General features: G+C 40.5%; 1 protein-coding gene across 1 annotated transcript in view; it reads right to left on the reverse strand.

Annotated features, from left to right (window-relative positions):
* Positions 1-26,641, reverse strand: part of LOC114556986 (small conductance calcium-activated potassium channel protein 2) — a 57,294-nt gene that overhangs the window by 4,212 nt on the left and 26,441 nt on the right. The window contains 4 exon segments of the mRNA XM_075447430.1: positions 7,483-7,593; positions 13,833-13,974; positions 17,956-18,077; positions 21,130-21,426. Coding sequence (XP_075303545.1) covers positions 7,483-7,593; positions 13,833-13,974; positions 17,956-18,077; positions 21,130-21,426 — 672 coding nt within the window.

Below are 26,641 nucleotides of genomic sequence, written 5' to 3' on the forward strand. Positions count from 1 at the left end.
AAACACACACACACACACACACACACACACACACACACACACACACACACACACACACACACACACATTGTAAGCAACAGGTAGCCCTTGGCAACTGAAGCAGGCAACAGGTTTGCCCAGATCGGTTCTCTTTTTCCCTCCATTATCCATTGTCTCCCTGCAAAGAAAAAAAAATCTAAACCATTGTTTTCTTCTTAGAGGCTGGCCTCATTCTCTCTGTCTCTCTCTACACACGCCGGCTTGCTTGCCAATGGTTTTCATGCACGCATAAACAGCTCTCTCCTTGGGGAGATTTGTCAATGAGAACCAACAGGAGTCTATCCCTCACACCCACTTCTCTCCTTTCCTGGCCTGTCTATATGCCACATTATACGTTAGAATAACTCAAATGGGCTGCATTATCTCGGCTGGTTGGAAGTAATTCACTAGAGTACTATTACAGTTTTTTACAACTGCTTACACAAAATGTCACACAATTTTTGAAACCTCTGTACAAAAACTACACACCAAATATCCAAAACCATAAGCTATTTATCAGCCTTTCACTCAGTTTTTTTCAAAACACTACACACAATTCTCTACCTAAGACCCAAAAATCGAACAGGAAGTGACTTGCTTTCCTTTTCCAAACACAACCAATCAAAATGGCCAGTCCATCACTGAAAGAGAGCCATCTCTGATGAGATCAGGGCCACACTTAGTGTGATCCCCCACCACACAGACACACACAGACACACACAGACACACACACACACACGTTCTTTATTCTAAAAACAATACTTTTGGTGCACGTATGTTTATGGTTTTGTTTTCTTGTATGCTACTGCAACAGTAATGTTTTGCCAAAAAAATATTTTCTGTTTCAACATTGCATTGATATTTACAGTGTACTCTTCAACCCATCTTAGCAGATTACTTTCACTCTAGAACATTGTATGGAAATGCAGATATAAGCCTATGAAAGCTGTTGAAGAACACATTTTAGAACAGTGTTTACATGGTATATCCAAAGATTTACTATTATGGAAAAAGTGTTTGCCGTTTGATGCAAATGCTTCATTTTAATAGGTGTTTATGATATTTTGAATGCAGTGTTTCATTTTAAAGGAGATATGAGGAATTTTTCATTTTGTGTTTTGCAGTTTTGTGTAAGCAAAACTGTGTAAGCAGTTGTAAAAACTGTAAAACCAGTTCCATTTAATCATAACAGCAACTGAATAAAAACAATGGCGGCATACTCTCTAAACTTGCTGTCAAAGACAATCCTCATCCCTGCAGAAGAGACATAGAGAGAAATAGCCTATGTAATGATGCTCACTCATGGAAAAAAATGGATAGCCATCAGAGTTAAAAGCCACAAGGTTGTTTTTATACTGGTCACACATAGGCTCCAGTTTTTTTTATTCATATCATCTGAATGTGAGATTGCTGTGATTTAATAAAAGACTCATACAAAATGTCTGTAGGCTTCAGGTTGATTTCTGTGGACAAAGTTTCCACAGAAATCTGTAAAGGAAAAAAACTGTAAAGGATTCAGTTACATTAATTTATATCCCTATCTGCTCCATTGTGTTTCATGTACTGTACATATCTATAGGTTGCTATGTAATTACATACATAATTAAACACAGGGGTCTGACACCCAGTAAAAAAAGCGCAGGTGGATACCATAGACAAAGCAGAAGGGCGAGAGAATCTGTAAGGACATAAATTGAATGAGAGACTTCAAAGAGCTACTGAACACTTAACAAAGAACAATTATACCCCCGTCTCAGGAGCACAAAAGACCCCGGCAGCTTGGCTAATCAGCACCTATCCACTGCAGTCAAGGACTGCTCACACACATAAGCGCCTAAACATAAACACATGCAGACAAACACACACTATTGGCCACAGATGAAGAGAGTAGAAAGCCCTTAGCCTTGCAGATGTGTTTTCAAGGACACGGAGGAAGTCAAACCAAAAGGAGCTAATCCAACATATGATAGTATATAGAAGTATATAGATAATATATCAGAGCCGTCTAGGAGATTAAGTCATGAAGCTAACTTTTCATGTTACCAATCACTCTTAATGGCAGTTACAAACACAGTTACGATATAGTAAGTAAAGCTCATGAGAATAAACCCAACAAAATAAATATAAAAAAGATATAATATGTTCAGTTCACACGCCATGACCAACGTGATTTGGATGTAAATCTAGGGCTGGAGTATGTGGTACAGCCTGTTATGCCATGTTTCCCCTCTGAGCCTCATCTCCAAGTGTGTATCAATAGGATTACAGAACTCCCATCCGACCATAGCAAGGACAGGCACTGACAGAGCTGCAAAGATCCTGAAGAGGCATCATCAAAATGAAGACATGTTGATAGTGGGTACACCAACATCATTGCTGACATCTTGGTCGCGTTGCATTTTTTTTAGAAAGTCTTTCAACATAAAATTAAAAATCACATCTGCTTACACTGCTGGAGAGGATATTTGCAACCAAACGTCAGTGATAGTCAGTAAAATTCAATTTGCCTGGATTATGTCTTATCTCTAGTTTTAATCATGGGCCAGGTTACTGAAGAGCATATTTAATACCCCTCATATCTACAGGCCCATTGGTAAATTGATATGTCAAATCCTATTTATCAGTTGATTAATCATTGCAGGGTGAGTGAAATATGATGAATGATGGCATTTTGTGTCTGTCCGGCCGGCTCGCTGTGGAAGTTTTCACACAAACTTCCAACATCTGTCCAGCAATGCAAGCTGTTGCACTGCTTTAGGCCATTTAATTTAGACGATTTTAAGCTTCAATCTTAATATAAATCGTGGGGACTGCTTGTCATGCAAATGACAGCAGCCGATACTATCACACTGTGTGTATTTTACAGTTACTTCACCCCACTACAGTCTTTTTTTTCTTTTCTTTCTATCTCCTCCTGGGAGTTTAAGTAGAAACTGAGGCAACTCCATTTACAAAAATAAAAGACTCAACATGAGCCGCTAAGAAAACTCCACAAGAAACCAAACGACAGCAGCAGCTATTTTTCGACCATATGGCTCGTACTTTGGCAACCATGTTGGGGCCATATGGCTGGTTTGGGTCAAAGATCTGTTCTAGTTGCTCCCCTACACAGCACACCTTATGGCAGGTACATGAGTAATCTGTTAAGACAAGGGGTTCCCACATCTCAGCATGTTGGGGGGTTGATGACATATTGTTGAGTATAATTTAATCAGTACAAATATAAATATTATAGAAATGTCACAGACACGACCACTATTAATAACAGTAATGTAATGTATTTTTTTTCAAATAACCATGGACTCAAATATTTAGATATTGGCATCAGCAAGTCAAAATATAAGAATTGGGCTCGGACACCTTGCTTATACTGAGAAAAAAAAAATCCTGGATTGTTTCCCTTCATTTTCCATAGTGATAGAGAAAGTTAACATCAGAGAAAAAAGCTGAGGCGCCTGGCCTGACCCTTCCAATCCTGGCACTATGTATGCAATTAGTAATTTGGTGCTGTGGTGTTAGAATTACAATGGTGTTCTCTAAGAGAGCAGAAAACATAAACTAACAAACAGACCAATTACCTCGGCAACAACCTCCAAACTCATCCATGTGCCACAGTGCCATGTGGCCTTACCTTCTCTGACCATCCCCTCATGGGAAAAAGACAAGGCACGCACCTCTCACACACACACACACACACACACACACACACACACACACACACACACACACACACACACACACACACACACACACACACACACACACACACACACACACACACACACACACACACACACACACAGTTTAAGGTGTAAAACATCTTGGGAAAACACGTGTATGTCGGTCTCCTGAATGAGGTCAGATCAGGATGAGTTTGATTGATAAACAGTGAAACACACCAGAGTGATGTGTAAATCAATTGAGTGTCAAATTATTTTTGGTTGCTGTCACAATATGTCTACACTAATAATGATCCATCTGGCTAGCGTGTGAATTAAAAGGCTGTCGGAAAAGTTATTTTTACTGTGTGAAATGAAAGCTAGCTTAGTAGAAATCTTCGGATGTTAGATTGCTCCCATTTGACTAGTGGTGTAAACATTGGAAGGCATTGCAGAACCTCATTCTTGGCCGCAGCCCAGAGTGCACTCTGAATATTCAGAGGGCGAAGCTCAGAATATGCCAGAGGGACTTCTAAAAGTGCTCTGATTTAACCAATCGTCCGCAGTGGTGGCAGAATACACGTTCGGATTGCAAATTTATAGGAAGACAACATTTTCAACTTTGCAACTAGACTTAAAAAGCTTTGAATCAAAGTAATGACCTCAGAAACAGCCATATGCACATGGTCAATTGGCTTATTGCTTCAATGAATGGCATTTAATTGACATGGTAGTTTCATCAAAAGGAAGGACACACCAGTCAACTCCACTGGCTTAGCGCCTACAGTAAGTGTGTCCTGCTTTTTCAGTTTTGAGAGAGCTCTGTGAACATTCAGGGCAATGTTCTGACCAGATGGACTTTCAGCAGGGCTCTGCCTTAACCAATACAATCAAAACACTCTGCATCAACAAGTCCTGACACCAAACATGATCACTTATAACCTCAGGCACATGGTCGGCTTTGGGGCTATGTTATGTAATTTCCATCTGTATTAATCCTATCAAAGGGAGAGGAACACGTCACTTTACTGAACACTGCATGGAAATTAACCCTGTGCCTTGAACCTTAAATGATGTTTTTAAAGCACATTATCCTCCTTGATAAGGTTATTAGGCCCTCTTCACCCAATCTGCAACACACAAGATATCAGTCTTGTCGACCGTGTCTAAAAATCTGATCTGAGGATGAAAGCAGAAAACATGCATGACGGAAAGTGAAAATATTTTGAAATATGTTAAAGTATCTGTCACAGAGTGTCAAAAATACCACACACATTTGAACTAAAAACAATCTGTGTGGTTCACAGATGTCTAAGGAAGTTTGCTTGCAGTTTTAGGGCTCTAGCTCAGTACAATCACACCCAACACTTTTTCTTACACAACACATAGATAAAGACAACAACCTCAAACACAGACATCAATAACAACAGTTTCCACTGAAGCGACACTGATTGGCATTTTATTGATATTTTTGGTAATCCTTCAAAGAGAAGGAAACACCATTTCACGGATGTAGAAAGCCAGTGGGTGTGCAGTGTGTGTGTGTGTGTGTGCGCACACATATGTTGTAAAGTCTATCTTTGCATTAGTCATTATAAAGCCTTGAGTGATTGTATTCTCTTGTTACTGTGATATGGCAGAAAATGGCCCCAGCCATGTAAATCAATGTGCATACAACAGTTACAATCTTTGCTCTGTCAGTAATAGAGGGCAGGAGACAATTACCACTGCATAAACCGAAGACCCTTTGAAGGAAATGTCACCAAGCAGCACGCTGCATTGTGTTGAATGAAACTGCTGTATGGTGCTTCCCTTACTTGATGCTTTTAAAAGATGTTACTGTACTTGCTTGAGGAGGACATTCACTTTGATATTAATGGTATGCTTTTCTTTATCTAGGGGGTGATTAGCATCAGTTTGATTTATATTTATGCAATGAAAATCATTGCAATTACTTACAAAAAACATTTTATTTAAAATTTAAAAACTTCAGGCAGGAGCATAACATTACAGTTACAGACTAATAATGATTTGATTTAAAATATATCCACATATGTGTTCAGCAGCAAAATAATCACACAGATTACAAATGAGTGTGAGGCTGGTCTTTCATATATTTACAGTCACAATAACCAACTACAATAACACGACTCCATCCAACTGACCTTAGTCAGTACTGTAACACCTGAACACCATCACCTGCTAGAAAATTTAGGAAGTTCATATAGCTAAATGTACGGCATAAATGAATTAACCGTACAGCTACTCTCACTCCAATTCTACAAAGTTTCCATTTGTATGAGTAGCATGACTGTAAACTTGACCAAACATACTGAAATAAGAGTCTACAGCCATGCTAATGGCTCTGTTAGACTGGGCTTTGAGCTAAATGCTAACGCAACCATGCTACTATGCTCACAATGACTGTGCTAACATGCTGATGTCAAGTAGGCATAATCTTTACCGGACTCAACATCTTAGTTTAGCATGACAGCATGCTAACATTTGCTAATTAGCTCAAAACACAAAGTACAGCTGTCAAGATATTTCACTAAATGCCAAAGATGTCCACTTGTTGCTGGCCCTATGGGAAAGGTAAGGGTATCACTAAAATCATTAGGATTCATCCTCTGGGAAACACAAATATTCTCAATATCATGCCAATCCATCCAATAGTTGCTGAGATATTTCAGTCTGGACCAAAGACCCCTCAGACTGACCCACCATTGCTAGCAATGAAAAAAATCCAAGATCACTATCTACTTACATAACAATATTGTAACCATATTCACTTTTATATAATGACTGCTGTTAAAAAACACCCAGTTTAAAATCCATCAAAATGGGGTTAAAGGTTGGGAACAGCTGCTTTACATGGCCAGATGGGTTACAGATTCTAAATACACAAAATTTCACACACACTCACACACACGCACACAGTTTAAGGTGTAAAACGTCTTGGGAAAACAGACTCTGTTTGACATGGTCAGAGCCTGCAGAAAGGTGAGGTGAGAACCTGGCTCCAACAAAGAGTCTATTTAGCGTCTCTGTCGATATTTTATCCCTACTGAAATTATTGATAACCCCACCCCACCCCGTTCAGAACCCTTCTGCCATAATGTACGCTACATATTTGATATGGGAGCTATTTTTAAAACTTGGGTCTTTCAACTGTATGAAATATTGAAAAGGACCGGAGGAGGGAGGGAGTGAGAGATGGAGGGAAGGAGGCAGGGAGGGGGCAAGGATGAAGGGAAGGAGAGGGCAAAGGAGGGAGGAGAGGAGAAAAGGTGACAGAGAAAGAAAGATTGAGAGAGAAAGGGATTTACTGTAAGAGAGACAAATGTCAGAGGAGAGGGGAGGTGGTAGGGTGGTAGGATGGCCATGTAGGAGGAAAAGGATCGGAGATGGGAAAATAGAGAGGGACCTGGGCAGGGAGCCGGACAGAAAGAACGAGAAAAGAGATGACCTTTCATTGCCTTCTCTCACTCAAATAACATGTCACTCTGTCACTACAATACAAGGTGATAGTGTGATGTAGTAGTTGGGGAGGGTGAAGGAGGGGCAGTGAAAGCACAAGCCGTTTCGCCGGACTCTCAACGACCTTGTCTTTAACCACAAAGAAATCTAAAAATATAGTAAAAATTCACCCTAGAGGACAATTACACATATAAAAACGGTACTTATAAATACAGTTCTGTGGTCATTATGGTGCGAGCAGGGAACGTGTGCTTTCTTTTACAAATAAGAGTCTTTATTTATTTTCTGGAAGACACACTCATTCACACCACACAAGCCTACACACCCTCTTTGTGAGTTGCGTGTCCATCATGAAGTTGTGTACGTGTTTCTCGGCCTTGGTCAGCTCCAGCTTCCTGGCTACCACGGCAACCACCAGAGCCGTACAGCCCGCACCCTGAGAGAGAGCAGGGAGGGAGGGAGGGAAGAAGAGGAGGAGGAGAAAACAGAGTACTGAGTCAGTCAGTAAAGAGAAGGAATTGGTAAATCGGTGGCTTTTGGCTGGGGAATTAGCCCAGATGATTGAAAGGAGCGAGGACAAATATGAGGAAGGGAGCCGCACGACAGAAGGAGAAGTGAATGGGAGAGAGGGGAGGATTAAAAGGGATAGCTCTGTTCCAGATCCACATTTCCTCATGTTGAGCGGCAAGCCAAGTCTATTTTCACATCCAATCCATCTGGTGTGAGATCCCTTCTATATCGCCTCTATATGGAGCTGAAAAATATTCCCTTCTTATAGATGAAAAAACACATCAAAGATTGACAGCACCTAATTTAATTTAATTGGATGCTGTCAATCTGAATTACATGGTGTCAGTCTTCTCCTGTCACCGGAGCCTGCAGGAAGTGTAAAAGTATGAAACCGGAGCGGTTTGTCTGTATTCCAGCTCGACCCACATGGGACATATGGTAAATTCATTTGGGAGAGAGTGACAGCAGTCTCTCAACCAGAAAGACATGCTTGAGAGAAGAAGAGGAGCAGGAACACAGTGAGGAAGACAGACTTAATTAACTTTCAGATTAGACAGTGTTTTCAATGGAGCTGTTGAGTGCTCACAGGTTCCTTGAAGGGGCAGGCACCGAGAGGGGAAAAAAGGAGAAAAGATAAAGAGAGCTATTAGTAAATATAAATGAGGAAGGAAGGATACACGGAGGGCGGTTAGAGCAAGGGTTGAATTTAGGAGGTGAGGAGGGTGTGCACAGAATAGGAGAGAAAGATGGAGAAGAAGGCAATGTTAATGAGGGCACATACAGTATATCCTGATAAGTAATGAATTAAGATTAAGAGTGTTTAATGAAAATGTATGAGTGCTCCTCCTTCCTGCATGGGAGTGTGTGCCGAGAAAGGCACAGAGAGAATAAAAGGAGAAAAACATAGTGAGTTAGAGAGCAAGGGAGCATTCAACGTTTTGAAGCGTGGAGGAAATAGCCAAGACTTCATCATGCACACTCTCGAACGATAAGACAGGTTTGCCAAAAATAACTTGGCTGAGTTCAGAAAGAAGTAACGCACAAACAGGCATTACTGCCCACGTCTAAACACTCATGCACTTTATTTGTGTTTATTCAAAAACTATGAATAAAATATGATGAGCGCTGGTGGAATGGATGGCTGATGTCTGTACTTTAGGGTAAAGAGCCCTCGACGGATTGCTACAATACAGTATCTACAAGTGCAGTGCGGAATGCACGTACCCAACTGTGTGTATGCGCGTGCGTTCAAAATTGTCCTCCTTGGTCAGAAACAGCGGGGTGCTGATTGGTTTGTCATGGAAGGCTATGTGTATATGTGCAAGCGTGTGTGTGTATGAGAGTTTGCCTGTGTGTATAAGCCTGCATCCATTTGATTTCAGCAGGGTTCCCTATGCAATCTCGACAGAGTGACACGGCTGATGATGGCTGTGCTGCTGTGATTTGTTTCATCGGCCGGGTGTTTCCCTCGCTTCCTCCACTACAGCTCAGCCATCTACGTAGCTGTCAGAAAAGGGGGAATCACCCATCTGTGCTTCTGTGTAACATCCACACACTCCAGGTAAAGAAATGCATCTATTTAAAGATTCATGCAGTGGAAAATAGTTTCCCCAAACAGGTCAGCAGGAGCACACAGAGGAAAGAAGGGAAGATGTTTAACACACAAAAAAATGTGACATTTAATTAGCTCAATTAGAGTGCACAATACAAGCACAAGGCCGACAAAAGCACAAAATAGATTTGAAATGGCAGCTACTCTGCATCTCTTTAACCTGATGAGCCTTCAAAAACTATAGTATATCAACAGAGAATATCAAGAGGCTGTTGTAGATAAAGGACAAACACAAACACACATTTATACAGTAACACTTTTCTTTAACCCCTGCGTTAAATAAACAGCTGATGAATGGCTTATACCATACTTAAATGTAGTTGTAAGCAGATATAATACAAATTTAAATGTTTATTAATGTACATTATTCGTTAACTCTGCTTACAAATATAATGTGTTATAAACCATTTATTAAATATGTATATGCTGCTTATACATTCTATAAAGGGGGGCAGGGGGGTTAAAGTAAAGTACATTCCAAAAACGTGCATGGATGAAGAAGAAGTAAGCAAATAACCCCATATACGCATACATGAATCACATTGTCAGATATGAGTTGTGATTTACACACATCTTTTTTTCTGTATATGAACAACATGTTGTGGCAGTCTACACCACCATCCAGCCACCCAACTAGCTTTGTATTTATAAAATCAGATACTGCAAGCACCACACACAAACAGGCCCTGCTCTAGCTACCAGTCCCCTCTCCTCAAGTGCTATCATTCAAACCGATTTAAACTGCTAGAAGCAGAAACATTAGCAATCTCCAATCTCCGTTAAAATGGGTTTGCGTTAATGCCGTTAATAACGTGTTTAACTGACAGCGCTAATTTTTATTTTTTGGAAATCATTTATTGTTTCTGTAACTAAGCACAAACAAATGCTGATTCTGACGGAAAATGGAGTCAAAACTTAACTTAGTAAAAAACCTTTTTGTCTGAACAGAACATGTTATTGTTATTGGTTTAACTGATGAACAGAAATGTAAATATGACATTGTTACTGGGTCAAAATAACCACATATTGGTGTGGCTGAATAACTCAATGGAATAAAATATTAATAACTAAAACTGGATCAAAACAACACATTTTGGTGACCCAGTAGTTTTTATGCTCATGGGTACTGGGTCAGGGCTATATTGACCCAAATTGGGTTAAATTTGACCCAGTATTCTTTAGTGATAGCAAATTACTGAATCTCCAGAATGAATGGAGATGTAGAAAAGATAAAAATTTAAAAACTAAAATCTGTATAAAATCTTTACAAGTGGTAAATATCTATTATAGAGGAGCTTGGAGTGGCTAGTTTAAACATTGTATAATAGAGATCCATTATGAAATTGTGAGCTTCATAGGGTTTAATGGAGTTAACCTTTCATTTAGTAAATATCTTCAAAAGTATAAGAGATAAAACTGTTTATTTATACTGTGTAACATATTAACATGAAAATATGCATTTTACTCCTTACTTTACATGTTTTGCTTTATTGGACCACCTTTATTGTTTAATGTTCAAACTCCACAATTCAGTACTATATAGTTCAGTCTTTTCACATGTTTTTCAGCAAATATTTGTATTTGTGCCTGTACTGACTGTGTCCCCCCTCCTTTGAAATCAAAATTCCGCCCCTGCACCCACCAACCCACCCACAATGACACACATACACACTTACACCTGGCACACCCCCAGGTAGCCTCGGGGCAGTGGTATATTCCAACACTGTTGGCCTTCATGTGTTGTCATAGTAACGATGGCGAGCATTTCCCCAATAGAATCTCATTACAATAATTCTCAAGCAAGAAAAACAAAATCATATCCTGTTCTCTGCCCTCGACCTTTTACAAATCTTCTTTTTACTTCACTTCCACACTCTCTGCTTTCCCATGACCTGCTGCGCCTGGTCTCCCTCACCCATACAAGCCTCACCTTCTACTTACATACTCACTCCTCTTCTGATGATCAACGATAATAAACCACAACGAAGAGTATAGTGATAGTGTGTTTGTGTGACAGGAGAGGAGAGTGTGTGTGGGAGTCACACTAAGAGTGTATATGTCAAGCACTGTGTCAGTGTTGTGTGGAGGATGCAGTCTGTAACAGCAGGCTTGGGACGTTCTGTATCCACCCCCTGTTTTGTGTCTTTTTGAGTGTGTGTTAACATTACAGTAAGAGTTGTACTCTAAAACACACAGGATGATTCACCCAGCAAATGGGGGTCTGTATGTGTGTGTGTATCTTTGTGCATGAGTGTGTTTATTCACACATATGATGGACTATATATTAAAGAAAGTAGACAAACTGGCAAATACAGAGAGGCTTGGACAGACAGTGAGGTCTTTTGGGGACGGTAAAGAGAAATATAGACACTAAAATCATCTATGTGATCCTGATCCAGCCAGTGCTGCACACTTACACTACGGAGACTAATAATGCAATGATTTTCGAAAACAGTAGCAGCTCCCCTATGTCTTCTTCTTTTACAAACCGGTCAAATAAAAACAGAAAATTGGAGTTTAAAGATCCAATTGTTTTATTTGTCAAGGCGGAAAAAAATGAAAAATTGGATATTAGAACCCATTTTTCTGTTTTTCCAAATGTCCGTTTGTGCTTAGAAAATTGAACTGATAAGCGTTACACTGATCCTTTAGCCTCATTGCATTTAAAACAAAGGTCAGGTATATAACTGTTGTATTTATTCAACTTAACCGGAGTCATGTATGTCTGCATCAACCAATTACATTTGAGTAGCTTTAAATTAGTTTGCTGTTATTTTCTGAGATGCGTCACAAGTTTTCTTCCAATTGTTTTCTGAAATGTCCTCTTTTAAGTCCGCCCTCCATGTCTCAAGTCTAACTATGGATATTTCTTTAGAACCAGATGCAAGCCAGTTATGTATTGATGAAATCAAACCCCTCTCATTGCAATTGTTTGTTATAATTTCTTCTAAGGATGAGAGTACAGGAATCCCGACGATGGTTTTGCATAGAAGAAATAAAGTTCCTCACTTGGAGATATTTAAAAAAAATGTTTCCTTGGAATGTCATACATTTGAGAGATTTCTTCAAAGGTCATTAGAATCCCTTCTTTAAAGAGGTCACCTACTTTACGTATTCCTTTCTTTGCCCATATCTGGAATCCTTTTTAAAATGTTATGTAGTGTTCTTCTATTGTATGAGCACATTGCCTTTATATTTCACATCATTTTAACAAGCTCAACTACGCTACTAGCATTATTATAGCATATGTGCAATGAGTCCCTCAGTATTAAAAAGAAACATAAAAAGAACAATAGTGACATCCATGCCATTATCTAGTTAATGAAAAATGACATTTAAAATGTCTCATCCAGGCTTCCTCGTCTTTTTGGATGAATGACATTTTAAGGAACACATTCATAGGTACTTAATGCATTACACAAGACTGTAATTCAGAAAAGTAATATTATTACATAATTTTGTTAAAAAACAGCATTATCCCCAACTGAGATTAGCACCCACTGTGCAGTGACTTTTATCTCTTTAGCTGCTCACAGTCATCTATTACTCAATGCTCAATGTACTCTCCCCTTTGGCAACATACAATGTGCCACACTGTGTCCTATGAGGGAAATATTCCAGGGAACATATTATTATCACATTTTAAAGTCCTATTTGGTCTTTCATGCCCTTATAAAGAATCAGCAAAAGCCACCATATTTAGAATACTTAATTTTAATTTACTTGACATTTAGCCATAGAGCTATTAAAAGAAATCTAATTTTCTTGCATTTGATATGACACTAATTTTCTCCAATTATTCAGAACAGTGTATGCTAACGTGACAGCATCGAAAAAATTAGTAGTGTCTATGTTCAAATTACTAAATGAGTTGACCAATTTCCAAAAACGTGTGGTTGTTGGCTTAAACAAAAGGATGCTAGAAATTTTGAAGAACAGGCCAGTGAGACAAAACAGAAATGAGACAAAGACAGAACAAAAGCAGGAAAGACAAAAATAAAATAATAGTTTGAGGAAGGAAGAACACCTGTGAAGTAATGCAAATAGAGGAGCAGTCGACAGCCTAAACACTGATACTAACAGATGGACGGTAGATAGAAATAAGCACGTGGCCTCAGGGAAGGAGAGACGGATGGAGAGGAAAAGAGAGACAGAGGGATAAATAGAAAGAGAGAGATGGAACAAGAGAGAGAGAGAGTGAGAGAGAGAGAGAGAGAGTGGGAGGACACACTGAAAGGTTGGACCTTCATTATGTAAGGAGGACAGACAAGGGAATAACACACACACACACACACACACGCGCACACGCACACACACACCTAACATGCTCTTGTTTGCACGCCTACACCCTCAAAACACACAGAAGCACAGATGCAGGGTAATTCAAGGAGGATTGCCCAAATTACACAAATGGCAGAATTTCTCTCACATATGACAGAATGATCTCTAATCTGCTGACCTGTGAACAAAGCAAGGACAGCGCCAAGGGTAGGGAGAGTATATGAGAGAGTGATAGAGATAGGGAGGGAGGGGTGGGGGGTGGGGGTACTGACCATGATTCCTGTGAGCAGACAGACCCCTTTGCCACAGTAGGTGTGAGGAACCATGTCTCCATAGCCGATGGACAAGAAAGTGATGGAGATAAGCCACATGGCTCCCAGGAAGTTACTGGTCACGTCCTGGGCATCATGATACCTAAAACGAAACACCGTCCGTGTTTACAGGATGAAGTCAGTCAATAGTAAAATATATAAATAAAAACAAACAAACAACATAACTGGCCCACTGGTCATGTCTGCAAATGTGGGCGTCAAACCTAAAAAAAAAATTGACTGACACAGAACACAACACATAAACAGGAGCTCTTTCCGCCATGATTCCAGCACTGTTGCCATAGCAACCAAACCAAAATGTGCACCTTGTTTGAGGCAGTTCAGTTGAGTTTTATATGGTATTTTTTTCTCCAATAATTTGGTTTGGAGAGGAGAGGAAATGCCAATTTAACTTGGATGTAGACCAAACAACAGCTTCCCAGCAGCCGGGCAATGATGCATCTAATCACGCTTATTGACCAACTGACATTTTCCCATATTTCCATGATTATCTCCAAAAGCGTTTAAACTCATCGAAAGAGATGGCCACTTTTTGCATTCCACTTGACGTTACATCAATAACATTACATCATTCATTGTAAAACAGTGTCATTAGTTATTTCATATTTGAGCATCTGTCTGTTGGATTCATTTAATGTCAAATAAATCACAATCATATAGTGCAGCTTTTAAGTATTTAAGTACAATATGTATTTTTCTACCTGCGTATGTAAAAAAACATTCAGGACATAAACCCCAGAAACAAATACTAAACATGCTTTGCAAGGTGTTAAAAGGATGGAAACATTTCAGTTTAACCCCCTATTTAGCATTTATAAGCAGTAAAACAATTAATAAACAATTTATAACACCATATCATATAGTTGTGTAGTACATTTTTAAGTATTTATTAGTGTACCTGTCAACAACTATTAATCTTCCTGTGAAGCATTTATAATTGTAATGAAACTTTAAAAATAAATGATGAATGAATGATTTATATATACAACTGTAATTATGAGATACAATGTATTTGTTTATTACATTTATTTACAAAATGAAGATAAATGAATAATGAAGCATGTATTCATTAAATAACATATAATATATATAAATAATTTCTTACTCTCTATGACAACTGAGCAAACATCATCCACAGATGAAGGCCATGATATGCAGCTGAAAGGCTTGAGAGAAATGTAGGATTTTGAGTTGAAGGTGATCTATTATATAGCATTTTTAAGTACATAATTGTATTTTGTGTTTGTACTAGATAGAACATGTTTACATGCTTTAATGTTCAAAAAACACTTTCTTTTTCTCATACTGCCCATGGCTGCTGCACATGTATTCACCCTATGTCTCTTTAAGGCTTCTGAACAAAATACTACTGGACATGTTTCAACAGTAATGTGACCTGAAATTGGGGAGAAATTAACAACAGTGATTTCCCTGGCGTTAGCATGCAACTACTATAAGTTAGTTAGCAGTACACAGTAATAGAATATAGCAGCACTTTCTAATGTCTCTGCCATTAGCATGTAGCTACATGGCAACAATGTTAACACCGCAGTAGCGTAAATAAAAAATTAAAAAAACACTCCAGTCCTGCATACCTGGAGCAGATGACCAATCATATAAGGCTGGAGAAGGCTGGCTCAATGTTGCATGACAAACTGTTGAAACCAGAGCGTTCAGAACAGTGGGAAATCTTAACGTTTTAGCTCACGGGATTTCTCTAAAATACGTTTACCTCATCATATTTTAAGCTTTGGCTACGTTTAACATGAAAATCCAATATTATAACATTATAGATATGACAGAAAATACCGAAAAAAGCATAGTTCACCTTTAAGCAATGTTTGGGAAATAAGCTTATTGATTTTCTTGGACTTAGATAGAGAATATTGATACCACTATCATATCTATCTGGTTAATATAAAGTTACAGACAGTGGCGGGTTAGCTTAGCTTAGCATTAAGACTAGAAACAGGTGGAAACAGCTAGTCTGGCTCTGATGACGGGTAACAACATCTTATCAATACAAGCTGTTTCCCTCTGTTTTCAGTCTTTATGCTAAGCTAAGCTAACCGGATGCTGATTGTAGCTTTGTATCATCACAGATCACACATGACAACAGACCCGTCGCCCTGACCTCTGTGGTTATAAAGTCTTTTAAACACCTTGTTCTGTCCCACCTCAAAACCCTCACCGATCCACTCCTGGACGTTGCCTACTCAGGAACCTATGCCAGGATCCTGTTTGTGGACTTCAGCTCTGCTTTCAATACCATCCTTCCGGTCCTGCTGCAGGACAAGCTGTTCAAGCTGCATGTGCCCGACTCCACCTACAGGTGGATCACAGACTTCCTGTCTGACAGAAACCAGTACTTGAAGCTGGGGAAACACGTCTCTGACTCATCTCCCAGGACCTCAAGTGGGAGCTGAACATCAAAAAAGCCCAGCATAGGATGTACTTCCTGCAGCAGCTGAAGAAGTTCAACTTGTCATAGACTATGATTGAGTCCATCCTCTCCTGCTCCATCACCATCTGGTACGCTGCTGCTACTGCTAAGGACAAGGGCAGACTGCAGCGTATCATCTGCTCCGCTGAGAAGCTGATTGGCTGTAATCTCCCGTCTCTACAGGACCTGTATGCACCCAGGACGCTGAAGCGGGCAGGAAAGATAGTGACTGCCCCTCTGGCAGCAGGATGTGGTCCATCAGGACTAAAACCTTACACCAGAACTACACCTGTACATTTGTACATTGCACAAACTATATCTCCTGAACTTTTTGCACATTCATCAACATCTTTGCACATCCTGCACTAAACCATGACGCCTTCAATTCTTATTGTTGAGAAGTTATATTGTACATATTGTTTATTTATGTTGCCGTTTCTTTTACATGTATTGTTTATTTCCTTTTAATATGTTTATATTTATGTATGCACCATCTACCAAGGCAACTTCCTTGTAAGTGTTACTTACTTGGCAATAAATCCTTTTCTAATTCTGATTCTGATATTTACCAGCCAGACATGACAGTGGTAACAACCAGACCATCTAGATCTTTGCTTTCCCAAATTGTCAAACTATTCCTTTAAGAAATCTTTGTCAAACTACTATTTGGCATGGCAGATGATCAGTCCATGGAGACTTGGCTTGGAAACCGGAGGGTCGCAGTAAGTTCAAGTCCCCGTACGGACCAAATACAGAGTGTGGGCTGGTAGCTGGAGAAGGTGCGAACCCCCAACTGCTCGGGGGCACCTGTCCATGGGCAGCGTCCTCGCTCTGACATCTCCCCATTAATGCATGTGTATAGGTCCTGTTTGAATGTGTGTGTATTTCGGACCTGTGTGTGTGTTCAATGCGTAAAATAACAACAGAGTGAAAAAAAGGAATTTTCAATAAAGTACGTCTTCTTCTTTCTTCTTATTTCCAAGGTCAAGAATGAACCTTCAAGCTTAACATGTTCTAATTACATCCACAAACAGTTTTAAACTCGCCTGTAAATGATTTGAACATGTGTATAAACAGTTAAAAAAGCAAAGTAACGCGCTGTGGGGATTTGTTCATGTGTGTTAGTTTATATATAGTTTACTGCAGTGTGATTTTGGATATGTTATACTGTTATCAATCATTCATTATTGTGTTTATACACCAGTTACATATGCGTCATAGGAGAATGTATAGTTGTTGACAAATGATCAAACATAAATGTCCTTATATGCTTAAAACTACAATACAGTTTGCTCTAACAAAATGTAGTAAAAAGTATTTAGCTACTGCTTATAAATGCTGAATGGGGTGTGTGGGGGAGGGGGGGGGATTTATAAGACAAACTGGACAAACGAAGTAACAACTCCATTGCCTGGATCAAATTAGATGTACAACTGGTGAGAAAGCCTCATAAACTGATGTCTAAAGATGGATTATGTTTCACACATGTCCCAGATTATATTTCCTGCCAATTGAATTTAATTGCTCAGTTGAATCCCTCATCCAATCACAGACTCTTGCACACACACACACGATAACACACAACACAACACACCCAAACAAACCAGCTCTGTTACTGACCTCTCGCAAACTCGTACGGTCCAGGCAGCGATGATCCACAGAGAGATGCTGAAGACCAGCAGCACCGTCCCGGGGCAGATAGTCATGAGGGTTTTCATTACAAACCGTGTGTTAAAATGCACCTGCAATACACACACACACACACACACACACACACACACACACACACACACACACACACACACACACACACACACACACACACACACACACACACACACACAGTATAGCAGAGCTGATATAATACATTGTAATACACTTTTTTTTCATGGGTTAGTATTGCGTAGCTGTGAATCCTCATCCCGTACACCGTTTCCCACACAGACTTGGTGTTTTACTAATTAGTCTTCTGAGTAGCTTTTGATAGTGGCAACACTCTGAGAATCTCCACTGTAATTGGAGTCAAGATCGTGGCGCGCCCTCTGACTCGGGTCAAGCTATACAGTGTCTTTGAGTAATTGGCCTATTTCAGTGTAGTTTTTATCTGTGGCTCATTTGTCATCAACTTCTGGCAGATGGATGATCTGAGAGCAACGGTTGAGCCCGGGAAGGGTTAAGCAGCTGATGAATGAGTTGTCATGTTAGAGCTGCACTTCAATGGCAGCTTCACCTCCTCTCTCTGTCACTATTGCCTGAGGGTCAGGATAGTGCCATCACAGATACACTCGCAACCTGATAAATTACCCATCTAAAATCTACTCCATCTCTCCTTCCGTCCTCCTCTCCTCCTCTTTGTAGTTTCCATATTTCCACCACACACTACATCCCTACTTCCTGATTTTACAATGCTTATCGTTTAAAGTCATTACAAACGTGGCACCTATCATTTATTGCATGGCTTGTACACATTTCTCCGCACTCGTATTGCAATCTCATTTGAGTCCTTTCTTTTCATGCCCCATTTGAGCCGTACAAAATCTTGTTCTCATTTCACGCTCCCATCTCCTATTGTATTAGGAAAGATCCAACACAGCTTACATCTAAGTCTTCATGTACAGCGATGACAAAAGGAGAGGAAAGGCATTTGAACTGGTAGATGAAAAGAAACAGGGTGACTATAAGGGCAGAGCGGAAGGAGGGACTTGAGATAGTTGGAGAGATAGAGGCTAAGAATGAAAGGGACAAGGCGGATACTGATTTAATTCTAAGGAGAGAGCTCTTGACCTTAATACCTTTACAACCCCTTTACCCAGGGCTGGACTGGGACAAAAAATTGGCCCCAGCGGCCCACACCCACCTCCCTGCAGACAGTCCTCTTAAAATATGCGTACATTCTATGATATGAGTTGCCTAGTGTTCTGCATTCATGTGATCGTTTTGGATTCTTCAAGAGGGGTCTCAAGACTTATCTGTTGATCATACACTTAAATAATTAATAAATTTTTAGAGTTATGATTTGTATATTTATGGTATTTTTATTATTTTTTATTATTGATATTTGATATTGTATTGCCATTATTGTTATTATTACTATTTTGCTTAATATTGGCTTAGCAACTTTAAAAACTGTTTACTGTTAATTTTAACTATTGTAAGATTCATATTTTGTCGTTTTGGACAAAAGTGTCTGCTAAATACAATAGCCATAGCCATAACCCTTCCCGAAAGCTACAATAAAGCTGGAGTAGTATATGCCCTGGAAAAGAGCTAATTAAGCAATTCAAGGAACACTGATGCTTGTATCAACACTGATTTTATAGATCACACAGTCTTTTCAGCTACCCAACAGGCCAACCGCTAGCATTTTCAATGTAAGCTTAAGCAGTTCGGTTACCTGACAGCCAGGGCTGGACTGGCCATCTGGCATACCGGGCATTTCCCGGTGGGCCGACCCACTTTTGGGCCGAACCTGACAGCCGTTAACTTTAATGTTACAGCCAAACTGCTTGTTGTCGTTATGACGTGAGGCGCACATAAGCGCGCACACACGCACATGCACATGCACACACACACGCACACACAGACACACACACACGCGCACACACACACACACACACACACACACACACACACACACACACACACACACACACACACACACACACACAGCCTCCCTCCCTTCCTGAGAGTCCCTGTTAATTTGCCTACTCCTTACCACATCGTCATCCACTCTCTCTTCTCTTGAGCAAGTGGCAGCAGGTCAAGCATCAATCATCACAAACCATACATATATAAAATAGATACATAAAACAATACAGTAATAAATCCTCATACTACGATTGGCATCTGAGCCATTTTTTCAGTACCTGCTTAAAACCTCCTAAACTTCTGACCATCTTTAGATTTCCTGGCAACCTGTTCCACAGGCTTGTTGCTACATACAAAAAGGACTCCTTACCTAAATTACTCTTAAATCTAGGAGGCACAAAATCAGTAGAGCTTTCCCTGGTGGAGTGGCTGTGAACATCTCTTACTCTGTTTGGGGACAACCCCATACACAGTCCTATGTAGCATGCACAGGTGAATCTGAGAGACTCGATCTTCAACTTTTAACCACCCAATAGTCTCAAAATGAGAAGTATCAAGATGAGATCTCATGGGGAGGTTCAGAATAAGCCTCAAAGCCTTATTTTGAGCAGTCTGAAGCCTATGTTTCAGATGTTGTAGGACACCTTTATACCATGAGCAGCATGCATAGTCAAAATAAGGCTGAATTAGAGCACTTGCCAGAGTTAACATTGCGTTCTTGTCCAGAGGCATTTCACCTTGAGTGGTTAAGGTTAGGGTTAGGGGATTGGTCAGGGGATAGGTACATGTACATGTAAGCATGGATGCCTGGCCAATAGTAGTGTGTGAATGCTATTGAAGGGCGGGTCTTGGCGTGGCCATAGTGGGGAAAAAAATATCGCCTTGCGGCACGGAGTGGGGAAGGGGGTTCCTGGATTTGATTGGGTCAAGCCAGTGCCAATAAAGAAAATTAACCAATGGGCAGCTGTGAGTTCTTTATGGGCCGGCGCGGCCAAATATGTTTTTTTAAAATAAAAAAAAGGCCTATTTATATTGGCGATTCGGCCCAAAAGTGGGTCGGCCCACCGGGAAAATGCCCGGTATGCCAGATAGCCAGTCCAGCCCTGCCCTGCCCTGACCTCTCTCTGGCAAAAGCTTTGAAAAGCCACACTCTTTGAATCCATACTGCACATACACACACCCATGCAAGCACAAAACCCTTCTGACCTTATTTAGGGCACCTATACTCCTGGAGGAGGCGTCGGTGAAGAGTTTGCTGTGTAGAAGCATGACTCTGGCGATGAGGTAGAGGCGCAGGAACATGGGCACGCTCAGCACCATGTCCAGGTCAGCCTCGGCCTGCGACGGCGCGTACGAGAAGGCCAGCCGCGCCCGCCACTGAAACTTAAAGTCCCCTGGCACTGGATGCACCGCAGACACCAGCAGCTCCAGAGCGATCAGCAAAACCCTCTCCATGGTCATGGCAATGCGCCAGTCGTCAGCTCCGTTGTCGATGACAAACAGCTGCGGGAACAGGAAGGACATGAGGAGAGTTAAAAGGAGAAAGGAGTTACACTTGTTTTAATGTGTAGCTGTGAAGACTTTTCATCATGATCCTCTGCTGGCACAGTTTATTCATCAGTACAGCTGACTGATGTGATGATTAAAGAAACGAGCAGCAATTTAGAGTAAATGTCTCTTTCCTGAGATGTAAAACACCATCCATCTAATCAGTAATCTATTCAGTGCTTTGGCTCATTTTCATATAACCTTTAACTTTTACTAAAACTAAACCAAAGTCATCTGAAACGGCTCCCATAATATTTGTTGTTATATATTATTATAAGTATTTCTGCCAATGTCATGAGCATGTGCCTAACAATGTTACTTTAATTGCAGTTTTCCCTCTCTGTATGTTGATGTTTTGCATTTGTAATTGCTATGGTTACTCTTGAAATTGTCGCCAAAGCAGTTGTTATAAGGAAGTGGTAAGAGCAAGGTTTCATTATAGGGGCCCTCCTCCAGACGGTGCTGACAGGAACTTGGGGGTGGGGAAGGTATTGGTGGTTGATGAGAGGAGAAGGCGCTGGAAAGAGATGAAGTGCAGAGGAAATGAAGAGACAGAGATAGGAACGGGGAAATATCAGGGAAAGGAGGATACTGCAAATACTGTTTTTCAAGTGCATAAAGTTGCAGAATATAAAATTCATTCAACCTGTTTCCAGCACAAATAACTTTTGAATTGAAAACATGAATTTCTAGACATTTATATCCGTAAACAAAATATAGACTAATGCTTCAGTGAAATCATGAAGAATTGCACTTGATTTACATTGGAAACAGCTTTAAATCTCACAATTTAGCAGGGCAATTGAATTTTTTTCATTATTAAAAGAAAATAAATGTTTTAGGACTTAATAATGAATCAAATATCTTCATAGTAAAATTCTTGCAGTGGACAGAAAACATTAAAGAGATAGAGACATAAATATAGTTCATAAAAAGATAGGCTGTGGCCAGTGAGAGATGAGGCACTCACCTGCAGCTGGTGCTAACAATTGCTCTTTACCACATGATTCATTTCGAGGGCTTTTAGCCCACGCAAACATTTATTTAGGAAAACAAAAAACTACAATAACAAGTCAAACGTCAGAACAAGCGGGCCAACTGCTCTGTATCATCGCTGTCACGAGGAAGGCGGACTGAAGCTACTTCCTCAACAACCTTTGAATACACACACTGCATTATTTCATCTGTTGTATGCATATCTAGCTCAGCATGATGTATGTGTTTCCCTTGTTCTGCTGTTGTAACATGCGTGTGGACACATGTAGCTAACGTGTGCTTGCAGACATATGTAGCCTACGCACACGGCTGTGTCATCGTGTAAGCTATCATCTGAACCAAGGGTCAAACACTGCCTGTATTCTTTCATGATTTCTGTGAGCGTGTGTGTGTGTGTGTGTACTGTACTTGTGTGTATTTGTGTATGCCTGAGTGAGTTTGAGAAAGAGAGAGTGTGCAGACCCAGCCTCGTCATGGTGACTGTTGCCAAGGCGACAACATCAAAGAGCAGCCAAGCTTAATTAGGATCCCCAGCGAGAGAGAGAGAGGGGGGGGAGAAGAGTCAAAAAGAGAGAAACGCAGTGAGAGACAAGGCAAGAAGAAAGAAAAAGGAGATACAGGGAATAAGATGGAGAGGTGTGTGTGTGTGAGACAGCGAGGCACAGACAGGTTGTCTAATCTTACCTACAATTTGGGGACAAAAATCTGGTTCTCATAAAATAAACCACTGAATTTCAGGGTTACGACTTGTTTTATGGATATAGTTAAGTTTAGGATTAGAGTTAGACATGTAGTAGTTATGGTAAGTCTCCACGGAATGATTGCAAGTCAACGTAAGGTGATAAAAATAAGTTGCAGCGTGTGTGTGCTTGTTTAAGCCGGAGAGTAGTGCACCAGACTTCATGTATATTTATTCACACTTTCAGAACATTGCTTTTGTCTGCAAGCCAGTCATCATTCATCCTTCATTCAGCCCCGTCTTTCTCTTTTTTTCTGTCTACCGCCCTGTTTTTCCTCCTTCTAACATCCCTCACTACCCTCCTCTCTCTGACTGACATCTCCCCAAATCAAAACAGAGGTGATCCAGTTTCTTGCCAATGGAGGAATGGCTCTCCCTTCCTCTTCCCTCCACCCTCCCGTACCCTCCTGTCCTGTCCTCCCTCATGCTCCTGCTGTCGGTCTTTTCCTGGCTAAATCGCCATGAGGAAGGGATAAATAATTAAATCCCATTAGGAAAGTAATCTGTCAATGGGAGTGAGTGAGTGCCACTGCCCCTACATGACCAGGACTGAATGAGGGGGGGAATGAGGGAGGAGGGGTTAGGAAGAGGGAAAGTAGGTAGAGATTGTCTATGTACCGTGTGTGTGTGTGTGTGTGTGTGTGTATGAGGAAGTTTAAACACAAATTGTCAACTCTATCAGGAGAGAAAAAGGGAAGGAGGTCAGGGAACAGCTAAGCTAAATAAACTGGAACATAAAGAACAGGCCCACAGGGAAAAATAAACAAAATCATTCTGTTATTTTCTTAGTTTTAACAAAACATGGCATCACAGGGCAGAGGGCAATGGACAAAGAAAGGCAACAGAAAGCGGACTGGACAGAAGGAGGGCAAAATAAGAGAAAAACAAAAAAGCAGGCCAGTGGGAGAGAATGAGAGGCAAAAAAGAACAAAGGAGAAATGTGTGAAAATGACAGCCCCAAAGATAGGCTGAGGTCTCTTCAAAGGTGAAGGTGTGAGGTTTAAGAGGAGCTTCTCTACCTCAAGCACCCCCCACTGCTACATCTCCAGCCTGCCTGATGAATTTGTCACCCCTCCATCTTTCCTCTTAAGCCGTCCATCCATCCATCCTCCCATGCCTCGATCCCCTTCCAGTGCCCCTGCGGCCATCGTACCTTGGTAATCATGTTAAGTCCCTGATTGCAGATGCCTCTCATCACAGAACCAGACACAGTGCTGGCCAGACTCTGCCAAGCGAGCAAGCGAGACATGCAGAGGCAATTTTGCACACACACATGCATACACGCATCCAGACGGTCCTGTCAAATGCAGCACAGACTCTCAAAAAGAGGTAGACGCAGGCAAATCAGCCTCAAGTTAGCATTTCACACAGAGGGGGGGAGACTAAATCATAGTCTGGGGACGGCCCTAATCACTGAAGAACACTGTAAAGCATGCATGCATACTTTTACACGCATAGTCACACCTCTGGGAAATGTCTGGGCTACAGCGTGGAAATCCCTGGAACAGGCAGAAAATAACTGGGGTGAGCCAAAAACACAAGCACAGATTCACCACTCAGATATACATGAATATGCAGAGAGGGTAACACGCTTTCCTTGACTGTAATAGCAGCTCTGAGGGAACGCCCCCGTGGCTGTTTCTACACAGACAACAGAGGAAAGGAAGGAGAAAGGGTGTTGTGTAAGTGAAAAGGAAGTGTTAAGCGATGAAGAAGGGTTCACGGTTTCTGTGCGTGCATGAGCTACGTTGCCTAGTTTTCCACTAGAAAGTGGAAAAACAGAAACTGGGAGAGAGTGAAGAAAGGATTCCGCCAGTGGTGTCTTGAGATGTGGAATCTCCTTTATTGAGTGCAAATGTGAAAAACAAACTGTTACTAAAAATTGCCAGAGGCTAGCAAGACATGGCATCCGATATATTAACATTTCTTTGAAATACTGTAAGTGGGTGAAATTCTTCTTTCACGTCTACAGTCTGAGGAGGACACTGTGGTTTACCTCACTGGCATTGTCTCTTCCATTATAGTTCCCAGGGCAGATGCACTTAATGCAGAATCTGTAGAACATGACATCATGAAATGACCGTCCAAGTTTTAGACATCTCAAAACTGCAGTTTCACTTTAAGGAAGATTAAAAAAAAAAAAAAAAAATACAGCTCATTTTATTATCCTAATACCATCTGTCTGGCTTTGAGTGGCTGAGAGTGCCAAGCTGGTGTCTTCTTGATCAATGGAATGCTTCTAAAATCCTCCAAAAGTAACTGAATAACAGTTTACCAATGCTTGAAGTGCACTAATGGACTGGAGAAATATCCCTTTCTCACACACTCTCTTAGAGTTTCGATTTGATTAATTTCAACAACAATTCCATTTTTGTCTTTCAAGTGTAAATTTCGTGCAGGTTTATGAGCTAAAGTGAAAATGTAAAATGTGCGTGCCTCTATGTGTGAAGAAATGAAGAGAAGGCCAGTGGTGAGCTGGCAGATTAGTGAGTCACACAACAGACCAGAGCATCAAATACATGAACACGCATACATGGACATCCCTGCATACTACATGAAACACATGAAAGATACATTTGCAGATAGTTTTTTAAGCAAATATTTAGCCTGGTTTTGGCTAAATGGTAACCAAAGGACCACTCGGAAACTGTGGTTTATAATAACAGCTGTCTTTGAAAGTGTTTTTCTTGGTTCATCATTGGCTAGATCCATGATATTTTAATCCTCAGTCTGCATTACTCCTGACCAATGTCATTCATCTTGGGTACAATGTTAACACAAACTAATGGTGTGCGGTTGCACAGATTGGACAGTCAATCAGAGCTCTCTTAAAATGTCTCCTGAGTTTATGGTGGAGATAACAATCTCTGCTCAAATCTGCTCAAATAATATCTGTACGATAATAGTCTCCATCTGTTATCTGTTGTCTAAACACACTAACAAAGAATCGGTGAAGCGATCTTACAAAGAAGTACACAAAAAGCAAGGATAAATTCAGTTGTAAAAAATAAAAAATAAAAGAACATTGTCAAGTGCGTTGATGAAACCATAATTACAAAATCACACAATACTGATTTATGTTGATGTTGCAGAATTAAGGAGCTATCTATCTCACTCTTATTCAGTGCTCATTTCAATAAGCAGATCAGTGTCCAGTGACCCAGGCAGCAGGGCGGAAAAAGGCCCTCAGTTGCAAAATTACAAACAAACTAACAAAATCTGTAAATATATTTGTGACTGCATTTACACAGACAATTTGTCCTACTGTCCTTTTAGTATGATAATTAAAGAGCATAATAGGCTAACCAGACAGTATTGTGTGAATTGAGTGAAATGTGTAAATAGGATTAAGAAATGCTCTGGGCTTTACAGGGTTGAAATTTCTCTTAAGATGATTTCTTGCCTAAATATTATGCTTGCAAGACAATTCTCAGA

Source organism: Perca flavescens, chromosome 6, assembly GCF_004354835.1.
Source record: "Perca flavescens isolate YP-PL-M2 chromosome 6, PFLA_1.0, whole genome shotgun sequence".
In the NCBI taxonomy this organism is placed as follows: Eukaryota; Metazoa; Chordata; class Actinopteri; order Perciformes; family Percidae; genus Perca; species Perca flavescens.